The 12,956-nt window shown below is 42.1% G+C and overlaps 1 protein-coding gene across 10 annotated transcripts in view; it reads left to right on the top strand.

Moving 5' to 3' along the window:
- The window catches only part of Wwox (WW domain containing oxidoreductase), a 902,911-nt gene that overhangs the window by 296,598 nt on the left and 593,357 nt on the right, over nt 1–12,956 (top strand). Inside the window, exon 9 of one of the 10 annotated variants that reach the window (XM_076915920.1) lies at nt 5,437–5,622. The exons of 8 other annotated variants lie outside the window; for them this stretch is intronic. In XM_076915920.1, coding sequence (XP_076772035.1) covers nt 5,437–5,607 — 171 coding nt within the window. In that variant the 3' untranslated portion in view covers nt 5,608–5,622. Of the gene's footprint in view, nt 1–5,436; nt 5,623–5,705; nt 5,742–12,956 lie in introns of those variants that run through there. One more of the 10 variants, XM_076915928.1, reaches the window with a different exon arrangement.

A 12,956-nucleotide genomic window follows, 5' to 3' on the forward strand; every position in this document is an offset into this window, starting at 1 on the left:
AAGGTGAAGTCTGCCAGCTCTGTTAGAGGAGAATCAGGGTTTGGACTGAAATCTATCATCTGTATTTTCTTTTTATGCATCTATAGGGAAGTGTGCCCCTTGCTTGGAGGCCTCGCTTCCCAGGGGTTCCCGATACATTCTGAGAAACAGACATTGCAATCCTTGTTTTTTGGCTGTATGATCATGTTGTCGGTTCCTCAAGAAATGCCCGAGAGAGAAGAAGCCGTAAATGTTCCACGTCTTACCATGTCTTATGTGGTTTTCCAAAGTGGTTGGAAATCATACTGACCTACAGACCGTGCAGAGCAATGTCCCACGGTGGTGCTAACAGAGCACTTATTAAGGAACCGTCAGTTTGGGCCACGGGGGGAAGGGAGATGTCCTGATAGAGAAGGATGCTCGCTTCCCAATAAAGAGGTCCCGACTTCAAATGCCCAGCTCCTATATAAAAAGCCAGGCAGGGGCCATATATATACCTGTAACTACAGCAGCTACAAGAGACAGAGGCAGGAGGATCTCTGGGGTTTGCTGGCTGCAAACCTAGCTCCATGTTCAGTGAGAGACCCTGTCTCAAAGGAATAAGGCAGGAGCGATACAGCAGGACACTCAGCATGCTTCTCTGATCTCTGGAAGCATGAAAGTATGCATACCCCTTCCCAACGTGTATACATATTGCACACATACACACAAACGCATATAGAACTGTTTGTTTTATGACCCCCTAAGTCTAATATCCCTTAAAATGATGTCTATGTACCCAGCATCTCTTAATCTGATGTTTCCCAGATTACGGCCTTACTCTCCACCTGTACAATCTGTTTGCTACCAGAGCCCATTTGCACACTCCTTGGTAGGTGAGTTTCCAAACTTCCTTTTTTTTTTTTTTAACCTCGTAAATAAAGTCCCTCATGAGAGGGGATCTGCAGTATAAGCAATATACATAGTGTTGTTTTGCTTGTTTGTTTTTTTTTTTTTTTTAAAGAAGGAGTATTCTGTTGCATAGATTTTTTTTTCTGTTAGAAAAGGTAATTTATAGAATGAGGGTTGCATATATATGGGCTTTGTTGTTTTTAAATTAGAAGAGGCCATCACACCAGACCCAAGAGGTCACGCCATATGCGATCCCCTTTATGCCAAATATCCAGAGCAGGCAAATCCATGGAGACCAGAATGCAGATTGGAGTGGTGTCCAGAGGCCATTTGGAAAGGGGGTACGGGAAGGCTACTAATGGGTTTGAGGTCTCCTCAGAGGGTGATAGGGACATTTAGAATCAGACAGAAATGTTGATCACACACCTCCGTGAGTGTACTAACATGCCATGAAGATCAGATGCTTCAAAATGGTTAATTTTAAGTTTTATGAATTTTGCCTCGGTATGGGGTGGGGAGAACATAAAGAGAACTGTTCTGATGCAGAGGGCATGGCAAGCTGCTTGTTTCCCCTCTGCATCTGTGATGAACTGTCCAACTGTTACAACGTGGCTGAGAAGTGGCTGGACTTCAGAGGATGCCTGACGAGCAGAGACGGAACAGGGCACCCATCCCACACTGCGCTTCACGCAGCCGCAGAGACACGTGCCTGTCTTATCATCTCTTGACCACTCTATTGATTAGTTATGTGTTTGCCTGTGGTATTAATAATGTATACCTTGAAAAATCTATGTGCATTATAGTCTTTGATCTTCCTGTGAATTTCAAAGCCAAAGATTCCATTTTCTTTTCTTTTTTTTTTTTTTAATTTTCAAAGAAGTAGACTAGAAATAATTTTAAAACTTCCTTTTCCTGACAAAAGATTTCTGAATATTTTGTATCTATGTTAATAAGGTATAGATTGTGCACATTTATGGGATACACATATACACAGACACATATGGATATCCAGCCATACACATACCTACCTATTAGGATTACATTTATGCACACATGCAAGAGTATCGTAAGAGACTTATAAAGTGCTTGCAGTTCACTCTTAGTGTATTCCAGAGGTGAGGGGTATCTGAACACGATTCTTACTCATCTGGTAGATTAAAACAGAAATTAAAGCCTTTGGACTAAGACAGGATCAAAGGGTCTCTTCTCATTGTTCTTTTATTGTTTATTAACTTCAAAAAGACTTCTTCATTTAAACTGACTTTAATGTCTCTTGAATGCTCTTTTGTAAAATGACTTTGAAAACTCGAGGATAATGTCTTCATTAAGTGGAAGAAAAATCTTAGGAAAAATATAACCGTAACTTGGCTTTCATTAGGGTAGAGGGAGATAAAGCCTTGCTTAATTAATGTCTGTTCCCCTCTGTTCGGAATTGTAAGGAAGAAAGGGATGAAATTAGTACTTATAAAAGCTTAAAGGAGCACCAGTGCCTTCCTGCCTGTGGTCCTGGAATTTAGAAGAACACACTTCACTGTAACTATGGCAGGACTGGAATATGCTAGACATAGCACTCTTCTGGGATAGCACATGAATGTAAGTCTGTGGCTTGAGTCACCCCAGCTCTCTTTGGTGTTTTGTTTTCCTCTCTTCTTCCCTCTTCCTCTTTCTCCTCTTCTTCCTCTCCCCCCTCCTCCTCTTTCTCTTCCTCTTCTCCCTCACTGTCTCTCTCTTTTGGTTTTTCACGACAGGGTTTCTGTGTATGGCCCTAGTTGTTCTGGAAGGTGCTCCGAAGACCAGGCTGACCTTGAACTCAAAGAGACCCACCTGCCTCTGCCTCCCAAGTGGTGCCTAGGAACTCCCTGGACCACAGATGTTCATTTGTCCGAGGCCTTATCTTTTTATTACCTCTATTACTTATTTATCTAATGGGTAGGTGCCATGTCTGGAGCTGAGAGGATGACTTAGAGTTCAGTTCCCTCCTTCCACATGGCAGAAGAACCAAACTCAGGGGCCCTTACCCTCGGAGCCATCTCGCCAGTCCTTCTCCCTCTCTGTGTAGCTTCTGTTTTCTAGACTGCATTCTACTTCCTTGGTGTAGGAACACAGTTCCTCACTGCCTTTCCTCTTCGTTAAACTCCATAGGGACACAAACATGAGACCCCAAAGCTAAGCCTCCTGTCCAAGTGCCTACTAGCTGACCACACCGGAGCCTCCTCCTACCCTTCCTCCTCCATTACCGAAGAGATAACGATGTGGAGGAGGCACTGCCCAGCAGAGTGCAAACCAGGTTTCTAGATCTCTGCTTTTGTTTTCCACGGCCAGTGTAAGATAGTTCCTCACAGGGCCAGCTCATGGCACTCATTCAACCCTCTTTGAAGACGCCTCGAAGCTGAGTTCATCACTGTGCTCAGCAGTCCCAGCTGCTCAGGACTGGGTTTCAGAGGACTGTGTTGCACAAAGTTGTTGGAGAGTATCTTGTGTGGCAGTGAGACCCTTAGCTCCATGGTGGGTGGGAACAAGGGACGGAGTGGGCAAGAGCTGATAGCGGAAAAGAGAAGGGAGAGATTAAGACTTCAAGCCATCCCAGCTTCTAAGTAAGAAAGTACGCTACGGTAAGTAGAAAAAAAATAGGAACGAAATTTGGAATAAAGCAGATGTAAGTACAAGCACAGTTTGCTGCATGCTGTATTGCTCACCTGCCTAGGACACATTGCTGAGCCAGTGTCCTCATCTACAAAGTGATGGTGGTACTGTTAACTCCAAGAATGGAGGTTTCCTCCAATGAGAATGGGTGTAGTGGCAATACATGTTCTGATTTCACCGTGTAACAGATGTGCTCTGGATTTTTCTCCTGAGGTTACTAAGTCCACTCTTGTCACTTGTCACCCCTCAGGGACATTCAAGAGTGAAGCTCCCTGGTTCTGTCTTTCCCTCTAATGGTTCTGACTGGCTTCTCTGTGCTGATTGTGTCTGTCAGTGGAGGGATGGAAGTTTGCTTCGCTTTCACAACTGTACAGAAGTGCTGGCCTTACTATGTTGTAAATGCTCAAATGGCACTCAGTCCTAGATTTCAGAGGGAGATGTGAACACCCTGTTTTGGAAGTGGCATGGAGTCATTGTCACTGTGTTATGTAAACCCTCAGGGATGTATATGACCTCTACGGGTAATTTAACCTCCAAACCACCCACTATGATTTAAAGTCATGTTCCTTCTACAGTTTGTTATACATTAAGAAGGAAGCAACCAAGGGAAATACAGGTCTGGGTAATTTATAAAAAATACCAAACTTTTAAGGTATAAAATGTGTTAGCTGACAACAGATCTTAAAGAGGGTCTAAAGGCAAAGAGAAAAGGAACAGAAAAGAGACCAGGTTTTCAATTGAGATGGCAGGCTCCATAATGAGGTGTGATGGCAGCACCATAAATCACCCATTCAACATGAAGCTAACTTCCCCTAGAAGCAATCATTGGTGTGCAGCAGTCCTTTTGATACAAGAGTTCTACTAAAGAGATCTGGAAAACTGAATCTTAAGAGTGCAACAGGCTGCCAAGACATGCCTTCCTCCCAGTAAGGAAGACTTGCCTTATGCTGTGGGCATCCAGACTTGGCCATGTTTTCCCTAATAATACTGTTCTTGCAGATGGATGAACCACAAATCAGGTGAGCCAATGCTGGGCGACACCTAGAGATGCTCCTCTAGGTGTTTGCTTGACACAGTTAAAGCAAACCAATGTGTGTGACCCAGAATATGAGACAATGATAGATAAGTGATATTCTCAGGAACTCTGCAACATCCACATTTTAGGTTGATGTCTTACTGAAGGCAACAGCAAATAAGCCCACGCTTGCATGGCGGTTCACATATAGTCAGAGTCTATTTATTGCTTCTGGAAGGGTCAGAGTTACTGTTTTGGATTTCTGAGGAGCTCCCTTTGCAATGGTGACTTGCAGACCCAGACCCCTTCCATCTTGTTGCTCTGCTTTCCTCAACTCATTGCTTCCACAGCTGTCCTGTTTATCCAGATGAGGTTAGCGTGAGAAGCAAGAATACGTGCAGTCATAGGGGGAGGGAACCATTTGGAGGAACAAATAAATGTAGGAGAGGTGAATATCTTTGCATTATAGAAGGCCAGAACATATAGTTTAGCTATACGCCCAAGAAGAAGTGAGCATGGCAAAGTTTTTGCTTTGACAGATGGACTAGTGTTTGTTGGCAATCACTTTGGACTCTCGGTTATTTTTTTTTTTTTTTATTCAAGTTGTTCATACATTTAACTCTAAAACAGCCATAGATAATGAACCAGTTTCCATGCCACCATGACTTCAGCCTTGTCAGCTCTTCTCTTACTGCCCAGCATATTAAGTGCTCTTGCCTAATTTCTTCAGGCATGGCTGGGAAATCAATACTTCATAGAGCTCCTGGCAAAACTGGATGGCCATGTGGAAAGATCTGAGCGAAACAAGCATACGGGGATCTATAAGAACTTCTATGTTAGGTCTTCTGCTTTCCAGGAGGATTAGAAAGACTTGCCCGGTGATTTTCTTCTCACTTTCTTCCAACCAGGGGTACAGATTCAGTCTCCAGCTGCTACTGTTTTCTTGGTTTCATGACCCAACCCAAGAGTGGCAAAGGAATAACAGAGCAGCCTTCACACTGGCAATTCTCAGCCCCCACATCACAGTCAGCCATGTTTCTTTATCCAAGACCTGCTTTTTCCCTTCTGACAATTCATGAAGCACAAATTATCATATCCATGTTACTTGCAATCTAGGTGCCCCGAGTCTGAGGGCACATTGGGAATGTGACCATCACTCCTCATCTCGCTTGTCTAGTTCGGCATCTGCAAAGAATAATGAAGTTTTGCATCAGCAAGGGAATGATCCAATGGAGTGCTTCTGCAGCGTTACCAGGTAAAACGTACAAAGTGCTTTCTCACTATTTGTGCCTTGCTCTCCAACACATTTCCCCTTGGGTGGACTTGGGGCATGTCGATCTCAGAACTGTTGATCATGCATGAAACCTGAAGTGCTGTGTGAAGCTCTCACTTTTCCTCCTACTCTTGTTCCATTTTCCTCTGTGACTTTGTACCAAGACACACTGGTATTATAGTAATCGCCTGGTGGTATTTAAAAGTCTTTATTTGGGCCACATTGGTCAGATGATAAAAAGAGAAAGAGTCCTTGACCATCACTTGGTCTGAACGAAGCTGGAATCTTACCACTCTCCATCCCCAGCCACATCCTCAGCAGTAGCAGGAGCAGCATTTATCGACACTGATGGTCACAGTAATAATTTCCAAGAGGAAACATTATAAATACTTTCCAGGTGCAGATGTACAAATACATGAAAGAAAGTTTTAAATCTTTTAAAGGAATCAATTTGTAAACATTTTTTCCCATTCATTAAAATGGTTCCAGATAATCTGTGTCATCTTTTAAGACTACACATACATATATCAAACATTATAAAGATACTTTAGTATATAAATAAATAAATAAATGTATGTATGTGTGTGTGCGTGTGCATGCACACACACATGTATACCCATGTTCCCTGGTGCACACCTGATTCACTCATGGACATCAGAGAACAAGTTTCCAAAATTAGTTCTATTCTTCCACCTTACAGCAGCTTGTCACTGGTCCTGCTGTGTACTCTACACTGGCCTGTGAGATTCTGGGTGGTTCTCCTGTCTCTGTCTCCCATTTCCCAATAGGAATGCTGAGATTACAGATGTACTCCAACACAACTGTCTTTTTAAGTTGACTCCTGGGGATCAAAATCAGATCTTCAGACGTTCATGGCAAGGGCTTTACCCACTAAGCCATTGCACCTGCCTGATGCTTGTTTATTGCAGAAATGCGATATAATTGAGATATTGCAATTTGTTCAGTAAATCCACTCCAGTTAGATAGAAATTGTGGGCTAATTGTGCCCATGGTTATTCCTAGCAACTTTGCTTACAAAGGTCAGAGGATTGACGGAGAGAGGGGAGAGCTCACCCTGTAAGTACTCACTTCTGTATGTATTTCCGTTTCCAGACCCAGCCACTCAGAGATGCAAGCACACAGACCTGACTGCTGCACGTTGAATTCACACTACTCACTGCATTCTCTCTTCCAGAGAGAATGTGGTCTGCTTTTTATCTCAGAAGCCAAAGCCATGTGTCTCTAGTATTGCATGTGCCAGGGTTGCCAATTCTGGAAACCTCTGCTTATTTGTAAATAAGAAAAAAGACCTTGATAACTTTTTTTCAAAGAAAACATTCAGAAAGTTTAGAGCAACTTTCTGCAAAGAGAAACATGCTGAACTTACTGTTCTGTTGAGAGCATACAAGTTAGAATTCATATCATTAAGTATATATATTGAAGAAAATGGGACTATTTCATTCTCAGAGAAGGCACCGTCACTATAAACCAAGAAGGCAGAGGGATTACTGGTCTCCCTAGCTCCTGGGCCAACTCTTTCTGTGCAACCTGAAAATCAAGAGCTCCTTTTACATTTAAAAATGGCTCAAAAATGTTTTAAAAGAAAACCAGTAACTTTTAATATATGAAAAATGAGATTCACATCGGAACATCTCTAATCAAGTTTTATTGTGGCACAGGACCGTAGCTCTGTGGTAAGGCGATTGCTTGCCTAGCATGTGCTAGGCCCAGGGTTTGATTTCCAGCACCACAGGAAAATAGAGTAAAGCTATATTGGAACGCAGCCTTGTCTGTCCCTGTAGCATTGTAGTAGCAAAAATAAATAGTTGTAACTCGTGTGGTTTGGCCCACAAAGCTGGAAATGTTTACTTAAGACCCTTTTCAGGCAAAGATTACTTAGTGTGAGCAGAGGAGATTGTGTTAGCTTTGGGGTCCCTTCTCCTCCAGTGAACTGTGGAAAGGTGGGAATGTTTACCAGGCTATTGATCAGATTCTCTTGGCCATTAAAAAAACAAACAAAACAGAATCCTGCTTTTCTCCTTTGTTCTCTCCCTCCCTCCCTTCCTACTTTCCTCTTTCTCTCCCTTTTTCTCTCTGTCTCTCCATCTCTCTCTGTGTCTCTGTCTCTGTTTCTCTCTGTCTCTCTCTGTCTCTCTCTGTCTCTGTCTCTCTCTCTCTCTCTCTCTCTCTCTCTCTCTCTCTCTCTCTCTTTCTCTGACAGGATCTCTCTATAGCTGATCTGGAACTTACTATATAGATTGGCCTTGAACCCACAGATATCCATCTAATTCTGCTTTCTGAGTGCTGGAATTAAAGGTGTGTACCACCAATCTCAATCAAAATGAATTGTTTCACATTTATTTATTTTGAGAGTGCTGTGTGTTCACGTGTGCATGCCACAGCATGTGTTTAGCAGTCAGTAAATTGCCACCCATTGTTAATATTATTTTTAGTTTTTATTTTATTCTTTTAAATGCTCTCCATCAAATTCCCACCTTGACTTTTCCTGTTTGTCCTCCTCCTTATTCCCAGGCCTTTGCAAAGTGAGCATTAAGGTGTTAGCCACAGGACTGAATTCAAGGAGTGGCCTCCAGCTGGCTGGGAAGAGTGACCTTTAAGATTCCTGAGACAGGAGGGCCACCATGCCCAACTCTGTAGTCACAGTATTAATTTAGGGGTGGCAGGGAATGTGCTCCATTTTTATCTGTTAATTCCTCGGGGAAGTTCTCTGCAGAATGAATAATCTTGAAATGTGTAATAAAGTTCTCTATCAAGACCACTTTTACAGAGAGATTTAAACGTGATAATAAGATAACAGAAAAGGAAGTGACATTGTGAGCATCTTCTTTTATTGTAGCCCTTGGTCCCCACTGTTAAGCACACCGTAAAATGACTTTTATACATTTATGGATTGAAATGGTTCTGCTGAAATTTTAAGTGTTAACATTGTTCAAACTTCCATTACCAACCCCACTCACACGGTTACAAAACAATTTCCTATTTGACATTTTGATCACACTACCCCCAGCATGGGAAAGCCCTGCTTTCATGCCTCTGCTAAAGGTCCAAAGCCTCTGCTGGTTACCATTTGAACACCTTCCTTCAGAAGGCCACCACTGTCTGTTTGCACATGTTACCCCAAGACATCCTTGACCATGATCCCACCAAGAGAAGATAAGAAGATATTTTGTAGAGGAGAGAAACGTACAAAAGAAAAAAAAAAGAATGATTTTAATGGAAAAGAAAGATTGCCTTTTTTCCTGTCCTCATGGTGGTCCCCTCTTTATCCACATTTGAGTTATTTTGTCATATTCCTTAAACCTATCACAGAATCCACCCACAGTTCATAAACCATGCCTCACTTTCCATAACAGTTTTATTGAGATATAAGTCACATACCATTCAATCCGACCCTCTAAAATGTTGCGTGTCAGTGGCTTTTAGTGGATTCACAGAGCTGGGCGGTAACCACCACAATCGATTGGAGAATATCCTTATTGCCCCGACAGTGGTCACCTGGCAGTGTGCAGCCTGTTTCCTCCTAGCTCCAGAGGCCACTCCTCTTCCTGTTCCTGTGCCTCAACTATAATTAGAGCCATCCACTCCCTGTCTCTTTGTTTGTCTCCGGCTTCTTTTAGGATCATGATGCTGTCAATAAGAATTGCATTATAATACCCAGTCTCTCGTTTATTACCTTCTCCTTATACATGCAAAATTCTTAAAATACATATGCGGAAATACCTGTTGGCTTCTACAAGCATCCTGGATCTTTCGAATTTATCACTATAGAAGCCAGGGTACCTATGGACGCTCACGTTGTGTATGTAAATGCTGGGTAAAGCTAATGCTAGTTAATTGGGCCTGAAAACCTCCCTCAATACATCTGTGAGTACATGTAGAGGAAAAGCCAGCTCGCTAATGAGATATTTCCAGAAACCGCAGGAATGGACAGTAGGGTCTGTCCATTCTTCCCATGTTTGAAGAAGCTGCTGTTTTGTCTCCATCTTTCCTGTGAACTGAGAGCTAGGGACATATGTCCCTGTGTTGCCTTCCATAGTAACCAGGAAAGAGATACCAGTACCTTTCTCAAATGCTGCTGTTGCTGAGACAGAAGCTGGTGGAAGGTATACATTATTTACACACACACACACACACACACACACACACACACGATTAAGGTGTTGCTTGGTTCTAAGGTAGTCCTTGGCAGATTGTGGCCTGTTTGAAGGAGACTAACATTACCCAAAGATAACTGGAGTAGTGAGAAGGTGTTGACCAAATACGCTCCGTGTATTTTGTGAAGTAATGAGGGAAGTTGAGAAGTGTACATGCCTGATTCTTCCTTCCCTTCCCCAGGACTGTCCTCTGTTCAGATGCCTGTGTTCTGGTTTGCCCAGAATACACACGGGTGCACACAATGAATGCTCCCCGCGTTACCAAATCCAGGCAAAGTTAGGCTGTGAGACAGGTGATGTGGATTTGCCTGATGTAACGGGAGAGAATCGGTGGGTTTTGTCTTTTATTTCAAGACCTGTCTCCCATTATCACAGAGGATGGAAAGTCTGCTTAAATTATAAGCTAGCTAATTGCTTCCTCAGTTGAAGACCTAAATGAGTTTTAAAGCGAAATGCATATCTCCAAGGGCTAAGTAGCCAGCACACAATAGGCAATTGAGATAGCAAAGACTAATTTAGAAAAGTCCTTGCTCTCTCCCTCCCTGCCTCCCTCCCTCCTTGCCTCCCTCCCTCTTTCCCTCCCTCCCCTATCCAGTACCATGCCTCTACTTCTCCCTCCTCTTTTCCTCCACTGTCCATCTATCCCTTTTCTTCATCTCTCTCCCCCTTTTCTCCTTCATCCCTCCATCCTCTTTTTTCTCCCTCCCCCTTCCCTTTTCCTCTCTTCCTTCTCAGCCCCATTTCCCTACTCCTGCTTCCTCTCCTCACCTGCCCCTCCCCTCCCTCCTTTTCCTTCTTCACCTGCTTCCTTCTTCTTTCTCTCCCCGCTCCCCCAGCAACCCCCTTTCATTTAACCATTAGGAATGCAGCAGAGTTGTATCTGTGGGTTTCTGTTCCTAATTAAATAAATCATTTATGCATTTAACACAATCCTGAGTTACTAGGTGATCATCTTAGGCACTCAGAAGTCTAAGAGCCCTTGAAAGCCATATCCAAGCATAGATATTCCATAGCACGTCTTACAATCTAAATATTGCTTTTAGTGTAATCGAAGCAGCTAGAGCAGTCCCAGCAGTTGATGGACTATTTTTCAAATTGATTTCAAAAATGTATTTAAGGGGATGATCTTCTAGTCTAGATTACCTATTGATTTTTAATATGAAAAGCTCATTATGTAAGCAGTAACTGCATATAAAAACCTCGCAAACCTTTGCATAAATCCTTTAATTGAATTTCCAGAGCCTGTGGTTCTACTTTTTTTTTTAATTAAATCTATTTCTTTTTTTAAGTGTTACTGTGTAATTTGCATGCTGTGAAGAGGCCCTGTCCCAGATAAAGTGCCATTGATCCTTATTAAACCTCACCTCTGGGCTTGCTTAAAACTAACTGGAAAAATTAAAGTGTTCATGCCGCACTGCGCTTACAGCCCCTGTGATGGGATTATGGGAAAAAATAATAAAACTAATTTCCAGCAGAGAATTTGTAATGTGAGATTTTATTTTTTTTCAATTTGATAATTAATAGTAAAATCTTATCACAGATATAAATCATATTTTAGCCTATAAAGTGAAATGGCAATTAGGAAAGATAATATATACTTGATGTAAGCCCATCATGTTATGGGCGCTAATCTTTTTTGATCTTTTGGTACTTTAATTTTTTTAATTGTGGAAGGAAAGGATTATGAATGCAGTTCAAACCTGCTCAATGGAAGGTTTCCTTGGGAAAGTATGATTCTTCTGCAGTACTCATAGGAACTTTTAATGTCAGCGTGAGGGAGCATAAAAGATATGGAAAAGATACCCGGGGATATGCTTGTGCTAAAATGTATGTATTAGAATTGCCAGGGGAGAGAAGAATAGGAAGCCTGCGATAGGTTTTTCTATTTTTTAATACCTAACATTTGTTATTTTAAAAGCAATAAAATCCCCTAAAGAAATATTCATAATCAATAAGAACACAAAATATGGAATATATTAACTGAGTTATAAAAATGTTTGTAGTATAGCATGAAATGAAAAACACAGCAAGTTATGTACGGTTTAAAGTGTAATCAATTTTGAGGTTGTATACAAGGATATAAATGATAAACACCAGTAGTAGCGTTTTTAGTAAAGGCTATTACAAAATACTGTATTTATGGCCTATTCCATTCTTTTTATAGCTCATTAATGTAGAAAACAAACACAGTGTATCCGTCTTCTCCGACGGCGTGAAATTCCCTTAAATAATGTTTTTAAATGGAAATACCAGGCTTATTTGATCTGTTTCTACTTTAAGCAGGTTAGGTTGACAGGGAGTATGTGCCACATTGGGGGTTCTTTCTCAGACTCTGGAAAGGAAAAAAGATAGCAGTGAAGCACTGCCCTTACTCCACAGGAAAGGGGGGGGGGTCATCTAACATTAGGAAAAGTGCTTGGGCAGCTGCTCTCTCCTCTTCCAAGGCTCCATGCCTACCTTCTCGGTCCTATCCCAACCCCAAAGAAAGCCTTCCCACCTATGGAAGATGCATGAATTCTTCCAGTCCACAAGGGGGCTGTTGAGTTATTGGTTCACTGCATTGGCTGATGGGGGAGTTTTAGTGCTGGTTCCAAAGGTGTTTAATTTCCTGCAGCGCCTATGAATATGCATAGGGCGTGTGCTTTGCAATCTAGCCGTTCAAAGGAGACAGCTGGCTTTGGTAATAAGGGTTTCTGGTTAGTTTCTCTTTTTTCTTTGCTTTTTTTTTTTTTTTTTTTTTTAAACTTCTTTTTCTTTCTTTCCCCTTTTTTCTTTCTTTCCCCTTTTCATGGACAAGGCCTCCACGGGTTAGCTGAATTCGTAATGTGAATCTCATTAACTTATCTCCAGTGTTTGAAAGTTCGCCATGATGTTTCCATCGTGAGCTCTTTTCTCCTTCCATTCCCAGATTCCACAGAAACCCTAGGCTGTCATCATCAATGGGGCAGATGCCCATGACCATGGAGTCATGGGTGTGGCT

Source organism: Arvicanthis niloticus, chromosome 18, assembly GCF_011762505.2.
Source record: "Arvicanthis niloticus isolate mArvNil1 chromosome 18, mArvNil1.pat.X, whole genome shotgun sequence".
NCBI lineage: Eukaryota > Metazoa > Chordata > Mammalia > Rodentia > Muridae > Arvicanthis > Arvicanthis niloticus.